The sequence below is a fragment of the Numida meleagris genome, chromosome 8 (genome assembly GCF_002078875.1).
Source record: "Numida meleagris isolate 19003 breed g44 Domestic line chromosome 8, NumMel1.0, whole genome shotgun sequence".
NCBI classification, from domain to species: domain Eukaryota; kingdom Metazoa; phylum Chordata; class Aves; order Galliformes; family Numididae; genus Numida; species Numida meleagris.
The window spans coordinates 2,212,860-2,225,964 of record NC_034416.1 but is presented as its reverse complement, the minus strand read 5'-3'; the positions used below and the strand labels follow the sequence as shown (position 1 = coordinate 2,225,964).

General features: G+C 48.2%; 2 protein-coding genes across 3 annotated transcripts; one reads left to right on the top strand and one right to left on the bottom strand.

Annotated features, from left to right (window-relative positions):
• On the top strand, nucleotides 409-8,356 carry GCNA (germ cell nuclear acidic peptidase). 2 transcript variants are annotated; one of them, XM_021406487.1, is made up of 10 exons: nucleotides 409-595; nucleotides 1,219-1,265; nucleotides 1,875-1,926; nucleotides 2,301-2,377; nucleotides 3,048-3,488; nucleotides 3,633-3,804; nucleotides 4,039-4,183; nucleotides 5,746-5,884; nucleotides 6,518-6,722; nucleotides 7,209-8,356. In XM_021406487.1, the coding sequence occupies exons 1-10, from the start codon at nucleotides 456-458 to the stop codon at nucleotides 7,459-7,461; spliced, it is 1,671 nt and encodes a 556-aa protein (XP_021262162.1). In that variant the 5' UTR covers nucleotides 409-455; the 3' UTR covers nucleotides 7,462-8,356. The 2 variants fall into 2 exon arrangements, with proteins under 2 accessions (XP_021262162.1, XP_021262163.1); XM_021406488.1 differs by lacking the exon at nucleotides 409-595 and having other exon boundaries at nucleotides 1,244-1,343.
• Nucleotides 9,068-13,002, bottom strand: BRCC3 (BRCA1/BRCA2-containing complex subunit 3). The gene is made up of 8 exons (XM_021406490.1): nucleotides 12,814-13,002; nucleotides 12,551-12,670; nucleotides 12,033-12,120; nucleotides 11,581-11,669; nucleotides 11,175-11,230; nucleotides 10,440-10,571; nucleotides 10,287-10,330; nucleotides 9,068-9,816 (listed from the first exon to the last, which is right to left on the bottom strand). The coding sequence occupies exons 1-8, from the start codon at nucleotides 12,916-12,918 to the stop codon at nucleotides 9,665-9,667; spliced, it is 786 nt and encodes a 261-aa protein (XP_021262165.1). The 5' UTR covers nucleotides 12,919-13,002; the 3' UTR covers nucleotides 9,068-9,664.

Below are 13,105 nucleotides of genomic sequence, written 5' to 3'. Positions count from 1 at the left end.
AGCCACAGAATGGCGATGGAAGCGTTGGGCTACACCCACCCACCTGCGAGAGCTCTGCAGGGCTGCGTGCAGAGCTCACTGAGTGTTACGGGCCCTCGCACCCACGTTTTTCTCTCCCTTTTTCCTATCCCTGCTCCCACAGTGCAGGAACTGCTGTAACTGTGCAGTTATTTTTGCACTGAATACACACCACGACCATTAACTGCAGCGCTGGCCAAGGACTGCCATTTGAAATCGGCGTCAGCCTTGCTGCTGCTGCCTTGAGATGCGGCCGAGCGCGGCTCCCCGCTGCAGCCGGCGTTGCAGCTCGGGCTGGGCGGGACGCACGGAACGTGCCCGGGGCTGCGCGGCTCGGAGGGCTCCGGCCTCCGTGAACACGGGCACTGCGCATGCGCCACGGCGCGGTGACCCGGAAGCGGAAGTGAGCGGCGGGGGCGCGGGAGCTTCGAAGCGGGATGGCGGAGGCGGGCGGAGAGAGCCCCACCGCCACAATCACCACCACCACCACCCCCAGCTGCACTCCGCTGGGGCCGGGCCGGGCCGCGCTGTGCCGAGGAGGCGGCCCGCGGGGAGCTGTGGCCGGGAGCAGCGCCAGGTGAGCCGGCCCCGGGCCCTACGGGGGGCGGCGTTAGAGCTGGTTAGCCGTTCACCTGAGCGGTTTCTTTCCATTATATCCGCGGTACGGTTCTAGCTTACACAGCGGTGTTTCGAACATGGGTGGTGCGTTGCGTAATTGTCGTCTTTAAGGTGTGAGTAATTTTCATGTAATTAAAAGAAACTGTCTTCGTGTTGTTCAGCAACAACACAGCGTGTTTTTCAGGTGGATGATTTCTGCTTTTTGTCCGAAAATAGCTTAAATCGATTGGCAAAGTGGCGTTCTGAGATTCTGGGCAACACAATTCTTCATTAAATACCATGTGCAGGACCAGAACCCAGCTCTGCTCCTCCTGATATCCGTCACCAGCCTGAACTCAGCCCCACGCCCTGCAGAGCTGATGCCTCTGAATGCTCCCAGCCCTCAGATGCTGGCAGCTGTTAATTACTGTGTGAATATTTAATGTTTTGTTGTTACAAACGTTAATATCCAAGTTCAGTTTCTCAGTTGGTCATTTTTTCAGCGTATATTTGCTGTGTTTTCAGGACACGTTCGGGATTTCAGCCCGGTAGAGCTGCAGATCTGTATGTGCCTCATGTTCCTCTGCTTTTCTTGTTTTTCAGCCGTGCCGTGTACTTCTCATCCAGCAGCGATGATGAATTTGAAATGTGTAAGTGACAGCACACGTTGATTTGTTTGCTGAATGAGTGCAAGAGGGAAGGACTTGCTTCTATCTGGGTGGAATGAAGTAGGTTTTTTTAGGAGAATTTCCTTCCAACAGATCATGGCCGCTTTGCTGCAGCGCTTCTGTGTGGCGTTGGTGGCTGTGCGCTGCAGTGGGAGCTCTTGAATCTCCCATCTCAGTTCTGGATGCTTTGTACTTTGCGTTGTGCACGAGGCTCTTTCTGTTCTTCTCAGCTCTGTTTGCTGTTAACAGCTCCTGCCGTGGCAAGGAGCTTCTTGTTGCCTCCGTTCTGCCCGTCCCCTGCCTCCTTCCCAGTGTGCAGTGAATCTTCCGGTAGCTGTTTTCTCTGAGCAATATCTGTTCCAAGCACGCTCCTAAACTGTGGGAAACTGAATAATAAAGGAAATTCTGTCAATGTCTCCAAGGCTTTGAGAGTTGGAGCTACTCCTGCTTGGTTGACTTGGGTTGGTTGGTTTGTTTGTTTTTCTAAGACCTCAGGCTGAATTCTTACCAGCTCTAAGCTTTTCCTTGTCAAAATGCTTAACAAAATAATCACTTGAATGTTGTTCTTCATTAATCTTTTATTGTTTTCAGTTTTAGTGAAAATGAAAACTCCCAAATCAGTCTCTAAAAAGGAGGATTCGAGGTGGGTGCTGCAATGAATGATTTTCCAGTCTGTGTGTGTTAGTTCTCTGCATCATGTACGCTATTCTGAATATAGAAAATCAATCAAAAGCTTTAGTAATTCGTAGGCTGATAAATCTGTGGGAGTGAGAGCAGACAGAGGAACCGGTATGTGTTCCATCTGTGTATGTTCAGGTCACATAAAATGGGATGTTTGGAATTGTACACCTTCTACTGCCATTCCTGTTAATGGAATTAGTTGGTAACTGCTGTGAGCAGCTGGTGCTGTGCTGTTGTTAGGTGGCCTCTTTGGTGGTTGCTTTTCTATTACAGCAAAGTTACTCCCCTATTTTGCTGCTTATGCCTACCATTGTTTTATTATTGCTTCTTTTACAGTTTGAAGGACTTCATCAATGACTCAATGGATGATTTCTTCTTGGACTTTAAAACGAGAAAGAGCACAACAAAGAAGGGCAAGTAGTCATCCAATGGCAATACAAAGGAGGAATTCTGTTGGGTCAAAAGACAGTGTTTGTAGCTGAGATCTTAACTGCTGCAGGCTGTGAGAAGCAAGGGAATGATTTCTGAAGGAACAGTCAGGGTGAGGGAGACAGCAGAGGAAATGAGATAGACCAGAATCATAAATAAACGTCATCTCTGTTAGATCTGACGTGGTCTGCTGATCTTGATAAGTCAAAGCTGAGGTGGCAGAAGCCTCAGTGGTAAGCATGTGCACTATGCTACGTTCTGATCAGCTAAGGCTGAGCGTTTTTTAAGTTACCTTTTTCTTGTTCTTAATTTCATAAGACTTTAATATTAAATATTCAGCTGTATTCTTACATGCATGTAGCTTTTGTTACTAGGAATAAAGATGATGCCAGTGCCAGCTATTTGCGTCTGGCAGGATTGTCAGGCCTGATAGCAGATGTATGAAAAAAAGTAAAATTATAGTTCAGGCTCCATGAATATATACATCTTTCAGTGGCATTCAGTATGGCTGTAAATGAGCAGCATGTAATAAGGAAACTGCAAACTCTGTCCTCTGTGTTTTCCTATCTTTCAAGAACTCTTCTAGTGCTAAGACAGAGTCAGATATCCGAAGTGAAATTGCCAAAACCTGAAGCTGTTTCCTTCAAATTACAGCACCAAAAGATCTTCAGACCCCAAAGAAGCTGCTGACTTCTGAGAAGGAAAATGCTTGCTCCCCAGAATTGCAGTATCCAGAGGTTCTGAGTGACACTGATGATTCTGTCTTTGCGGAGAGCCCCTGGCAGAGTTACCGAAGTGGAGGAGTGAAGGACCTGAAAGAGAGTTGGAAGTGCCTAAAGGTGCCACCTCCACTAAATCTGAAAGAATCAGTAGCCAGAGGTAGTTCGGGCTTCCCTGATAGAAGGACAGAAAGAAGCTGCGAGAAGAGCACAGGAAATAAAACGCCAGCCATGCCACTCCGACAGAGTGCAGAGTTAGAATCAGACAGCTCAGATAGCGAATTTGAATCATTAATAGAACGGATAAGGAAACGGAGTACTCCTCGGAAACCCATCTTAAGCACAAGTAAAACTGTCTACCAGCCGAGCACAAGAGGTAAGAAACAGTTCTTGGCTGATTTGCCAGCTGTCTTTTCACAGCAATGACTTCTTTCATCACTGTTTGTCACCTGATTCTTGATGCCTGCGCTCCTGATTCTTTGGCAGTGTGAAATCTTGTGACTTTTCCCTCCTGAACTAGAAAACATCAAGCCACTCTGTGAAGGTGCCCGGTCCTTGCATGGAAAGGGAGTCAAGATACCAACATCAAAATCCGTTTCGCTGCAAGAAACACCTTCCAAGATAACAGCTTCTGTAGGAGTTCCTAGGAGTGAATCTGTCAGTTGCTCACAGTCAGCACAGACAGAGAAAAAGTAAGTGCTTCTCCATCTTTACTGTGTTTTAGGACCATTATAGATGGATGAAAAGGTGCTAAGTGCTTTGCCTAGAGTGGCATTCTGGTTTTTCTAGTACTTGCAAACTTCTGCTACCTGTTCAGTATTTGTTAATTGGTAAGTGACTGGAAGCCAAGGCTATTAATCTCAGGTATGACCAGGAGTAGTGAGGTATCTCTGACCTTCAGTGAACTATGGTATCTTTGCTCGTAGGCTCAACGTGTGCTCAGTGCCTGGCTGTTTCTTACAAGATCTCTCAAATCCAGCTTCCCAGTATGTGAAGTATTTCAAGAAGAGTAAAGAGGAGCTGACGCAGAAGCTTTACCGTCTCTATAACAGCACTGTCTTTGAGCAGAAGGTTGGCTTTAAAAACAAAGAACCACAAAGCGACTTACATTTTTACGGTTATAAAAACCTACTTAATATTGCTCCTCGCTTTTTGATGTGATTGCTCTGTATCTTCTTCAGTTAATCGAATTGATGTGTTACAGTAATGGCTTCTGTTTCTGTCAGTTCAAGCAATTTCTTTGAAAGGGATTTATCAGCACGGTGATGCAGCGGTTTTCAGCTTGGCTTGCTTTCCCAGCTGTAACGGTGCACCATCCTTAAGTGAGCAGATTGGGTGGTGTCCAGCAGGATCCTTCCTTGATGAGATAAACTGCTACGTGAGGTTGCCTTGCATCAGTTTCGTCTTTGAAGAGGTGACTGATATTTACGTATTTTCTAGCACCTGCATGGTCCTGAACTCCACCTGCCAGGAACGTTTCTGCAGCTGCCCATGCAGTAGCAGGTCTCAGCAAAGGCAGCTGCCTCCTTGTGCTGCTGAAAGAAGCTCAAGGTCACCTACCACTATTGCTCAGTCAGCTTGTACTGAAGGAGCACGTGCTAGCAGACTGCAGCATTGCCACATGCTAGCTAGTGGTAGCACAAGCAGGTCTGCTAGCTGTCATCTCTCTTTTTGTTGTTACATTCCCAGCTTCCCACCATGTACTTGCATGGTGCTTAGCTGAGCTGCTTCAGTCTGCTCAAAAAAGCAGAGTGTGTGAGCTGGAACTGGGAGACAAGTCTACAGCAGACAGCACTTTGCATGGCTCAAGCTGCTTCAGATCTTCGGCCTCTTTTAACTCTTCCATAATCTGGTTGTAACGGTTCCCAGCCACAAAAGGGAGAAATGCTGTTTCTTGCTTGCAGCTGCCCACAGGCACGTGGTGTGGAGCAGATGCCAGAGAGCTGAAGGATAAAAGCACTTCCCTCTGGTGTTGGGGGCTGTTGCCTCACGGTTAGTCATGCTACGTGCAGTCTTCATGTATTTCTATAGCACGTTACTTTCTGCTGTTCCAGAACAGATTGCAAAGCTGCTTATTGGTTCACATAAAGCTGAGCTGAACAGGCTCACCACTGCTGAAAGATTCTCAGTGCTTCAGCCCTGTCCCTGTGCTGGCACTTAGAACCGTTGGACCTCTCACTTAAACTCGTTTAATTCAGATGTGAGAAAACTATCAGCAGAAAAGAAGTAACCAAGATAGTTATGATGGAAGCTTATAAAATCAGAGCAGCACAGAGGAGATGAGCAGAAGGTGATTATTCATCTTACAGCGCGAAGGTGCATCAAGCAAAAATAGCAGCTTGCAAGTTCAGAACAATCAAAGGCAGATGGCACTTGACACGTAAATTAAGCTGCGGAACTTCTGATCATAGGCTATGGTGGATGCTTAAAAACTCACATGTTAAAAGAAAGGCAACGCCAAAGACAAAATTGGGAGCTATGTAATGCAAAGGAGCCACCTCAGGCTCAGTGAGGCATTGCACTGCAAGTGGCTGGCAGCTGGGGAGAGTGCTCTGAGGGGAAGTCGTGTGGGCCTGAGGGAGATAAAAGAGAGGTAGGAGGGGGCAGATTACAGGTACTGCTTTGTCTTTCAGTTACCGGAGAAAATGGTAATAAACTGGAACAAAAAAATGAGAAAAACAGCAGGATACTGTGTAACTGGGCAGACCAAAGGCCCCGAAGGGCAGCGTTACGCTCGGATAGAACTTTCTGAGAAAGTCTGTGATTCTGCAGGTGGGTAAAAGAAAATCCGTGCTGATTCTTCTTGGAGATTAAAACGTGAATTGGAGGAGTAAGAGATTTGGGGCTGAATTTCATATTGCCTTAAACAAATCCGCTCGTGGAGTTACTTGTCCTCACAACCCTTCTACAAGGCTGGACCAGTTTACGAAATGTGAGAGCAGAGATCTGTGTGTGCCAACCTCACTATTTTGTTTATGTTAGCGACTTCAAGACATCCAATTTATAGGCTGTAGTGTCACTCTAAGGAAATGATGTCATCCATCAATGCTAGGCACCTTTCCTACGCTGTCACTGCAGACCGTGAGCTTTGCTAGCTGCAGTTTGAGCTCAACACATTTTACCTGAAGAGTCTTATTTTTAGAGAGGGCTCTATTGTGGGTTTATTCTTGTTCTGGTAGCTGCCAGAACATCTGCCTGCAAACAGAACGTGGAAAAGCTGTTGTCTGGGACTCTGATGTGTCTGGAGTTCCATACTGAATCTAGTTCTTTTCCTTCACCTCTGAAGAGAGAGGTCCTGGATAAGAAAGGCAGTGTCAGGAGCACGAAGCGCTGAGCTAGGGATGGAAGTTCCCAATTCCCCATCCCCGTCTGACCTTTGTGTCTTTTCTTTTGTCTCGCCCCAAGATCGCCTTCGAGACACGCTAATTCACGAGATCTGCCACGCGGCCACCTGGCTCATCAACGGCGTTCGCGACGGGCACGGCCGGTTCTGGAGGTTCTATGCCAATAAATCGGCCGTGGTTCACCCAGAGCTGCCGGTGGTAACGCGATGCCACAGTTACGAGATCAAGTACAAATTCACGTACGCGTGCGTTGTGTGCAAAAGCACGTGAGTAACGTTTTGATCTTGCATATGACTGCTCATTAACTCCTGTCTCTAGTTCGTCCGTTTTCTGTGCCTGCGAGTTAGGGGTCTCTAACTCGGCGTTACCACTGAATGACTTGGTGAATTTTATTTGGCCACTTGTCCCTGATCTCGTGGTCAGCGCTGATTCTATTACAGGCTTTTTGCCAGAGGATGGTTGCTCTGGTTCTGAGCGTGTACTGAGTCAGGAATAACGCTTCTGGGCCTGCAGTGACTGCACGTGGCTCATCCCTGTAGAGTGCATGTGACCAAACCATATGTTGCTGCAGGGATAGGAAGAAATAAGGCATCCCAAGCTCTTCCGAAACCTAACCGCTCTCTGCTTTTAACTAAGCATGATTCTATGAAAACATGGCGACCCTCTTCTTGGTGCCAGACTTCGGAGAGCTGCCTGTAGCTTTTCTCGTGCTCCCCGCGCCTGAAATCCGAGCGCTCATTTCTCCATTTCAGGATCGGACGCCACTCCAAGTCGCTGGACACGGAGCGCTTCGTGTGCGCCTGCTGCGGGGGGCGGCTGCTCCTCAGTCAGCCCGCTCCCAAGGAGGGCACCCCCGCCAGGACCAACCTCACGCCCTTTGCCAAGTATGTCAAAGAAAACTACGGCCTCGCTAAAAGAGAGCAGCAGGGCTTGAGTCACGCCGAAGTTATGCGGAAACTCAGTGCGGATTTCGCGTTGAAAACCAGGCTCGAAGATGCCTTGTGATGGTTGGAGGCGCTTGCTGCTTTGATGCCGCTCGGTTTTGCTGTGTGGCAGTGAAGCTGATGATCCTCCTGTGGAAGCTGGGAGTGCGTGTTTTGGAAGCTTCCAGACCATTTTCAGACTTTGGATTTAAATCCTTTTAATAAAGACCCTGAGGGTTTTTCTAAACTGGGCAAGAGTGAGCGAAGAGTAATGACAGTGATGGAAAGTCTATGGCAACAATGCACAGATCAATCCGTCAGGCTCCCTCTCTTAAAAGATGCAGTTCTAGACCCCTCCTAGGGCAGAGCTGTTACTGTTTGTGCTTTTCTGAGCAGTATTTACACGCAGTGCTTCACAGCACGTGTTCCTTGACTCCTGTGAGCAACTGATTTATTGTTTCACCTGGGCAGCTGACCCACTCAGCTGTGTGGGTGCAGTACTCTCCTGTGTGTGTGTGTGTGCTAATCTGCCTGGGCCTGCCAGGTGCAAGAAAACCCAGGTACCTGAGCAGCCATCTCATTCTGTCTGGGTGACTTCCAGGCAGGAGAGGAGGCAGACCTGAAGGAAGCCTTCAACACGAGTTCAGTTGTCCTCCCAAGGAGAGCTTGAGTGATCCTTGGCTGTTTTAGTTAAAAGCACTAGGTAAGCAGTGCCATGACCCCATCAGCGTGAGGTTTTGCAAAGTTGTGTGGTTCCAAGCAAGATCAAAATTCCCTGATTAAATTTAGACCTCAGTTTTGTCTCTAATATTTTTTTTACCGTAGAATGTGAAGATCTAGTCTGATGACGTATCTGTTTCATGCAGAACGTGATTGAATTAGTTATGACGTTTGTGTGTGCTGTGAACAAATCACTCAGGTGGCTGTTACTTTGGAATAATCAATAAATTGCTTTTTGTACCACGTGCCACAGTGAAGCTGGCTGTTCTGTTGCACTTCAACCCTGGCTGTGTAGCTTTGGTGTGTGAAAGATGCTGATTTTTGTCTAGGTCAGCCTGCTTGCTACAGCTGCCCTGGGCTCTGCCTGCCTCGTGTGATGCTCTATGAACACCCTTGTCTTGTGTGCCTGGAGGGCTGTGGCAGGACAGAAAACAACTCCATTCATGCTTGTTTGTAGTGCTGCCTCGCCCTTACAGTGTGTATGGGATTGGTTGTGCTTCCTTCCTTGAAGGCCAGGCCAGTCCTTCCCCAAAAGCCCTGTTTGCACCTGAACCATCGCCCTTTGCCATGCAGCAGTGGTGCCAGTTAGGGTTGTGGCTGGAAGAGGAAAGCCATGCAATGGGATACATGCTCTTGCCCAGAACTTTAAGGTATTTTGGATAGAAATGTGATGTACAAACTGGGGGATGCTCTGAAATCTAGCACCAAGGACACTGAAAAACTTCAGCATGTGCTGACAGCCTCGTGCATCGATCAATTATCTTCCCAGTATCTTAATCATCTTCCCTCCTGGAAAGAACCACAATCTGTACCGTTGAGCCAGCAAAAAGAATCCATTCTGTAAGAAGCTTCAGTGCTGAGTATGCAACAGCACTACATGAAGTAGGAAAAAACAGATGGTGGCCAAGAAGTGAGGGTACTGACACTGAATTTGGTGTAGCATCCATTTCATTTTCACTCCAAACAGCTTTTCCTTTGGAATTTTTTATTTGGGTTGAGGTACATTGAGCATAGACCCTATGTCAAAGCTCTTCCAGGTCTGCTCCCAGGCTTCCCTGTAACGAGTAATCCAGAACCATTATTAGATGTACAATCATGGTCAACTGAAGCTACTAAGAGAGGGCACAAGTTGGCAGCATCAGATACAACAGCAGGGACATGAACTCCTTTCCCCTCTAATCCTCCTGTTCTAGGCTTCTGGAATACAAGTAAAGCAAAAAGACTTCTGTCAAAGTATAGGGGAGGGGGAAACGTGTTCCCTATGTATATGCCCTCCAGAAGTGAAGTCTCCTCTACCAAGAGATGCCGCCTAACCCAACCATGGAGCTAGACTTGTGCTGCATGATGCAGCACCCAGAGAGGTATCGCTGCTCTCCATCAAGCTGGGGCACACGGGAACCTTCATCCCACAGAAGTGCTCTTTGCTGCAGGGGGCAAGACAAGAGGCACAGCCTCGTATCTTCATTGGAAGGCAACGTGGGGCCACCCTTCAGCCACAGGTAGGTCCTGTAGAGTTTTGTTCGTGTCTTTTTTTTTTTTTTCCTGAAGGATCTGTATTTCCTCCTTCAGTCTAAAGCAGCCAGTTCCTCCAGGAGCTGCTCCTTCTCCTGCTGCAGCTCCTGCACCCGCTGCTTGTTCTGCTCCAGCCTGTCCTCCAGCCACTGAAGGAGGGGCCCACTGATGGCAGACATCTGGCTGCAGAGGTTCTTCGTGAACACTGGAAAGAGCAAGAGCGTAACGTGCCAGTGCAAGCCCAAAGTCTGTGCCACAACAACCCCAAAGCCAAGGGTGCTACAGAGAGCCAACAGAGCTTCCCAGCATCGTGGCTAAGGCAACCACAGATCCCCGCAGCAGAGGGTCAGAATTAGCTGCTTCTGACTGCATTATTTTACGACCTTTGATATTTTCCTTTAAAATACTGCATTACTTTTTTCCACCAGACTTTATATAACAGAATCCATTTGGTTACACAGACTTTGTGACTGAAAATGAACTTCATGGCAAAGAATAGAGAAGTTCGTGCTCTTCTGGTTTTTGTCTTTGTTTTTTTACAGCTGCTCTTTATGCCAAAGGGAGCACTGGAGCTCACAAGGACTCTTACACAACTGTGGTCTACGGCCACTCCAGGCTCTGCTGTTTCAGCTCACAGAGCAGCAGCCTGCACTCACACAAAGGAGGAATCCTTACCTGAGCCATTATGAATCTTGGTTACAGAGTCTAGATGGGTGAGGCTAAGAGAAGAAAAACGTGGATGGATTAGTGACAACAGCAGTGAATTGCACATGAGGTAGAACATGTCAGCGCACAGAGTCTTAGAGAGGGCTGCAGCCCCAGCGTTACCTGTGAATTCTCCTGTAGGCATCTTGTTCTTCTTGGCACAGGATCTTGGGCAGCTCTACAGCTGATTCCAGGCACACTTTCCCAATAGTTTCATGGGGGACAACGTGAATAGGAATTTCAATCCTTTCATATCTAAAAGGGTATCAGATACAATTAACTGCAAAGCAGCAGAGAGAGAGAGGAAAAAAAAAGAAAAAAAGAAAGAAAGCCTTTACCAGCCTCCAACAGTCTGTGAAACTCATGGGATCACCACAGGTTTACTTTTGAGAACGTGTGCTAGAACTGACAGGCAATGGGAAGCCTTCTGTAGCCACACTCTTCTCAAATTCCAATGATAAATACGCTAGAGTAACTAAAGCACCAGTGCTGACAATACAATGCACAGCACGTGCAAAGTTGGTGCAGACTCAATGCCATGCAAACTTGGAGCTTTGAATTCTAGAGTTGAAAGCAGAAGGGTGAGCCCTTGCACAACAGATTACAGCACAAGTTCATTTGCAAACTGTAGTGTTCTACACCAGATTTTAAGCTGTTACAAAGTTCTAGACAAAGTCAGTCAAGCTTCAGATTTTCTTCAAGCAGCCTGCATTAACAGATAAAGAGAACCAGATCAGGCATCTCCATGCAATACTTGCTGCTCATGATGAACCCAGAAACCACTTATTTGAGACAATCTAGAAAGAAGGGACTTAGATGAAATACAAGCTGAACATAATATTCTTCTTTTGTACTCACTCTGAGCTCTTCTGGGCCTGCATGGACTGGAAACAGGTGTAGAGAATCCTGCCTGTCTAAGAGAGAGAGCACAAAGTCAGATTTCAAGTACCAAAAACCACCTGGAACTCCAAACTCCTTCAAGAAGAAGAACATGCTTTCAAAGAGCACTTGAACAGGTTGCACAGGTGTACACTTTACACTTTGATTGGTATGCTGAAACTGTTTTCAAGCTCTAACAGATCCGTTAACTACGAATAAAAAAATCCCAGACCAGAGCTGCTTGGAAAATCTGGGCAAGACACTGCTAAGAGCTCATCTCATCCTGTAACAGCCTCATGAGGCTGCAATAAGCTACATCTGCTGGGCTGAGCAGCTGAAGGGCACCTGAACATTTCAATGCAGGCACGTCTCTTAAGTTGCCTACCTTTGTGTTTTTGTCCTCAATGAAGCAGGAGAAGATAAGCCCTACAAAACCCTGGTCCATCATCTGGTACATGGCTTGTGTGCGGACATCTATGGACAAAGAACAAGACAATGAGAACTGCATACGTCACCTGAAGGTCTGCAAAAAGATTTCCCAGCTTTTGAAGAGTGACCCTGGAACGTGGTAACAGTCACCAGTTTGATTTTAAAGTCCATACTCCAGGACATGGAAATAAAAATTCTGCTCCAATTTAAAATATAATTAAATAGCATGTCATAAATATACAAGATGAGTTAACAAAGCATCAGCACAACCGAATAATCCTCTCCTACCAGAGGAAATTTGGGAAACCAAACTTTGATAGCTGAGATGTGCAGCTCTTAGAGTCTAGTAAATTGAGTAATTTGTTTTCTGAGCTGTAAGCTTTCATACAGAACCAAGACTGCTCTTACCCACGTGCGATGGCCAGACAGTAATGTGAGGGTGAGAATGATACCAGCCCACGACTCTCATGGGACGTCCTGTCATCTCAGCCAACCTGTGCGTGAGTCAAGGTGCTTCCAAAACCAAAGGAGCAAATGCAAGAAACCCTTCGCACAAGAGCAACAGCAAGCACAGGGCAGGGCTTAAAAGTCTCACGGGTCAACAAAACCTCAGATCCCTGCAGAGAGGTGACAGGACACACGGCAGGAAACGGACAGACGCTTCCTGCATACAGGCAGGATACCGCTGCTGCAGAAGCAAATCGGATTTTGCAATTCCACCCCCACCCTGCCCCTCAGAAGCACAGTTCTGCTTCACTTGTGACTAAAAAAAAGAGGAAACACAAAAGCTGTATCGCAACTCCGGTGCAAACGCTGGGCCCAGCAGCAGCTCTGGTGAATGACGACCGCCAGCCGAGCCCCGCAGCGCGTGAAGGGCTCCGAGCCGTGGCACCGCAGCGCTGCGCTTCGCTGCCGCCAAAGGATATCTCCGCTTCGGTGGACGCGGCCGAGAGCTGCTCGGGAGAGATCTCCACTCGGTCCTTCCTCTTATCCGAGCGGCGCAGGATGATCACGGAGTGGATGTGGACGATTCTGCTGGTGTCGACCTGACAGAGAGAAAACGATTGTTCCTCTGCTACAGGAACGGCCACTTCAGGAGGAGGGCACTGGGCAGGGCCGGCGGGGCCGTGCCGGGGAGCCGCCCGCTCCAGGCCGCGCTGAGGGTGACGGCGGGAGCCGGGCGCGGTACCTCTCCGATGCAGAGCCCCATGACCTCCTCCTTCTCGGTACTCAGCGCATGGTTCAGACACACCAGGAACGCGTCGGCCTCCAGGTGCACGGCCTGGACCGCCATCTTGCCGCCTCCCGTCTTCCCCGCCGCCGCCGGAAGTAGCCGGGGCCGAGCCCCACGGCTCTCTGCGGACGGACCAATCCTCGCGCAGCTCTCCGCCTACTTCAGCCAATCGGCGCGGCCGACTTCCGGTGGTGAAGGCGAGAGGTGCGGCCCGGCGGAAGTTCCGTGTGGTCCACGCGAGCGGCGG

What these genes read in the sequence shown, in the direction of transcription:
- GCNA (XM_021406487.1), top strand. Translation starts at nt 456, where the DNA reads ATGGCGGAGGCGGGCGGAGAGAGCCCCACCGCCACAATCACCACCACC. An exon ending in TCAGCACAGACAGAGAAAAA is followed by an intron (nt 3,805 to 4,038) that starts GTAAGTGCTTCT and finishes CTTTGCTCGTAG; the next exon opens with GCTCAACGTGTGCTCAGTGC. An exon ending in GCACTGTCTTTGAGCAGAAG is followed by an intron (nt 4,184 to 5,745) that starts GTTGGCTTTAAA and finishes TTTGTCTTTCAG; the next exon opens with TTACCGGAGAAAATGGTAAT.
- BRCC3 (XM_021406490.1), bottom strand. Translation starts at nt 12,918, where the DNA reads ATGGCGGTCCAGGCCGTGCACCTGGAGGCCGACGCGTTCCTGGTGTGT. An exon ending in TGTCTGGCCATCGCACGTGG is followed by an intron (nt 11,670 to 12,032) that starts GTAAGAGCAGTC and finishes CTTTGTCCATAG; the next exon opens with ATGTCCGCACACAAGCCATG. An exon ending in CAAGATTCATAATGGCTCAG is followed by an intron (nt 9,817 to 10,286) that starts GTAAGGATTCCT and finishes TGCTCTTTCCAG; the next exon opens with TGTTCACGAAGAACCTCTGC.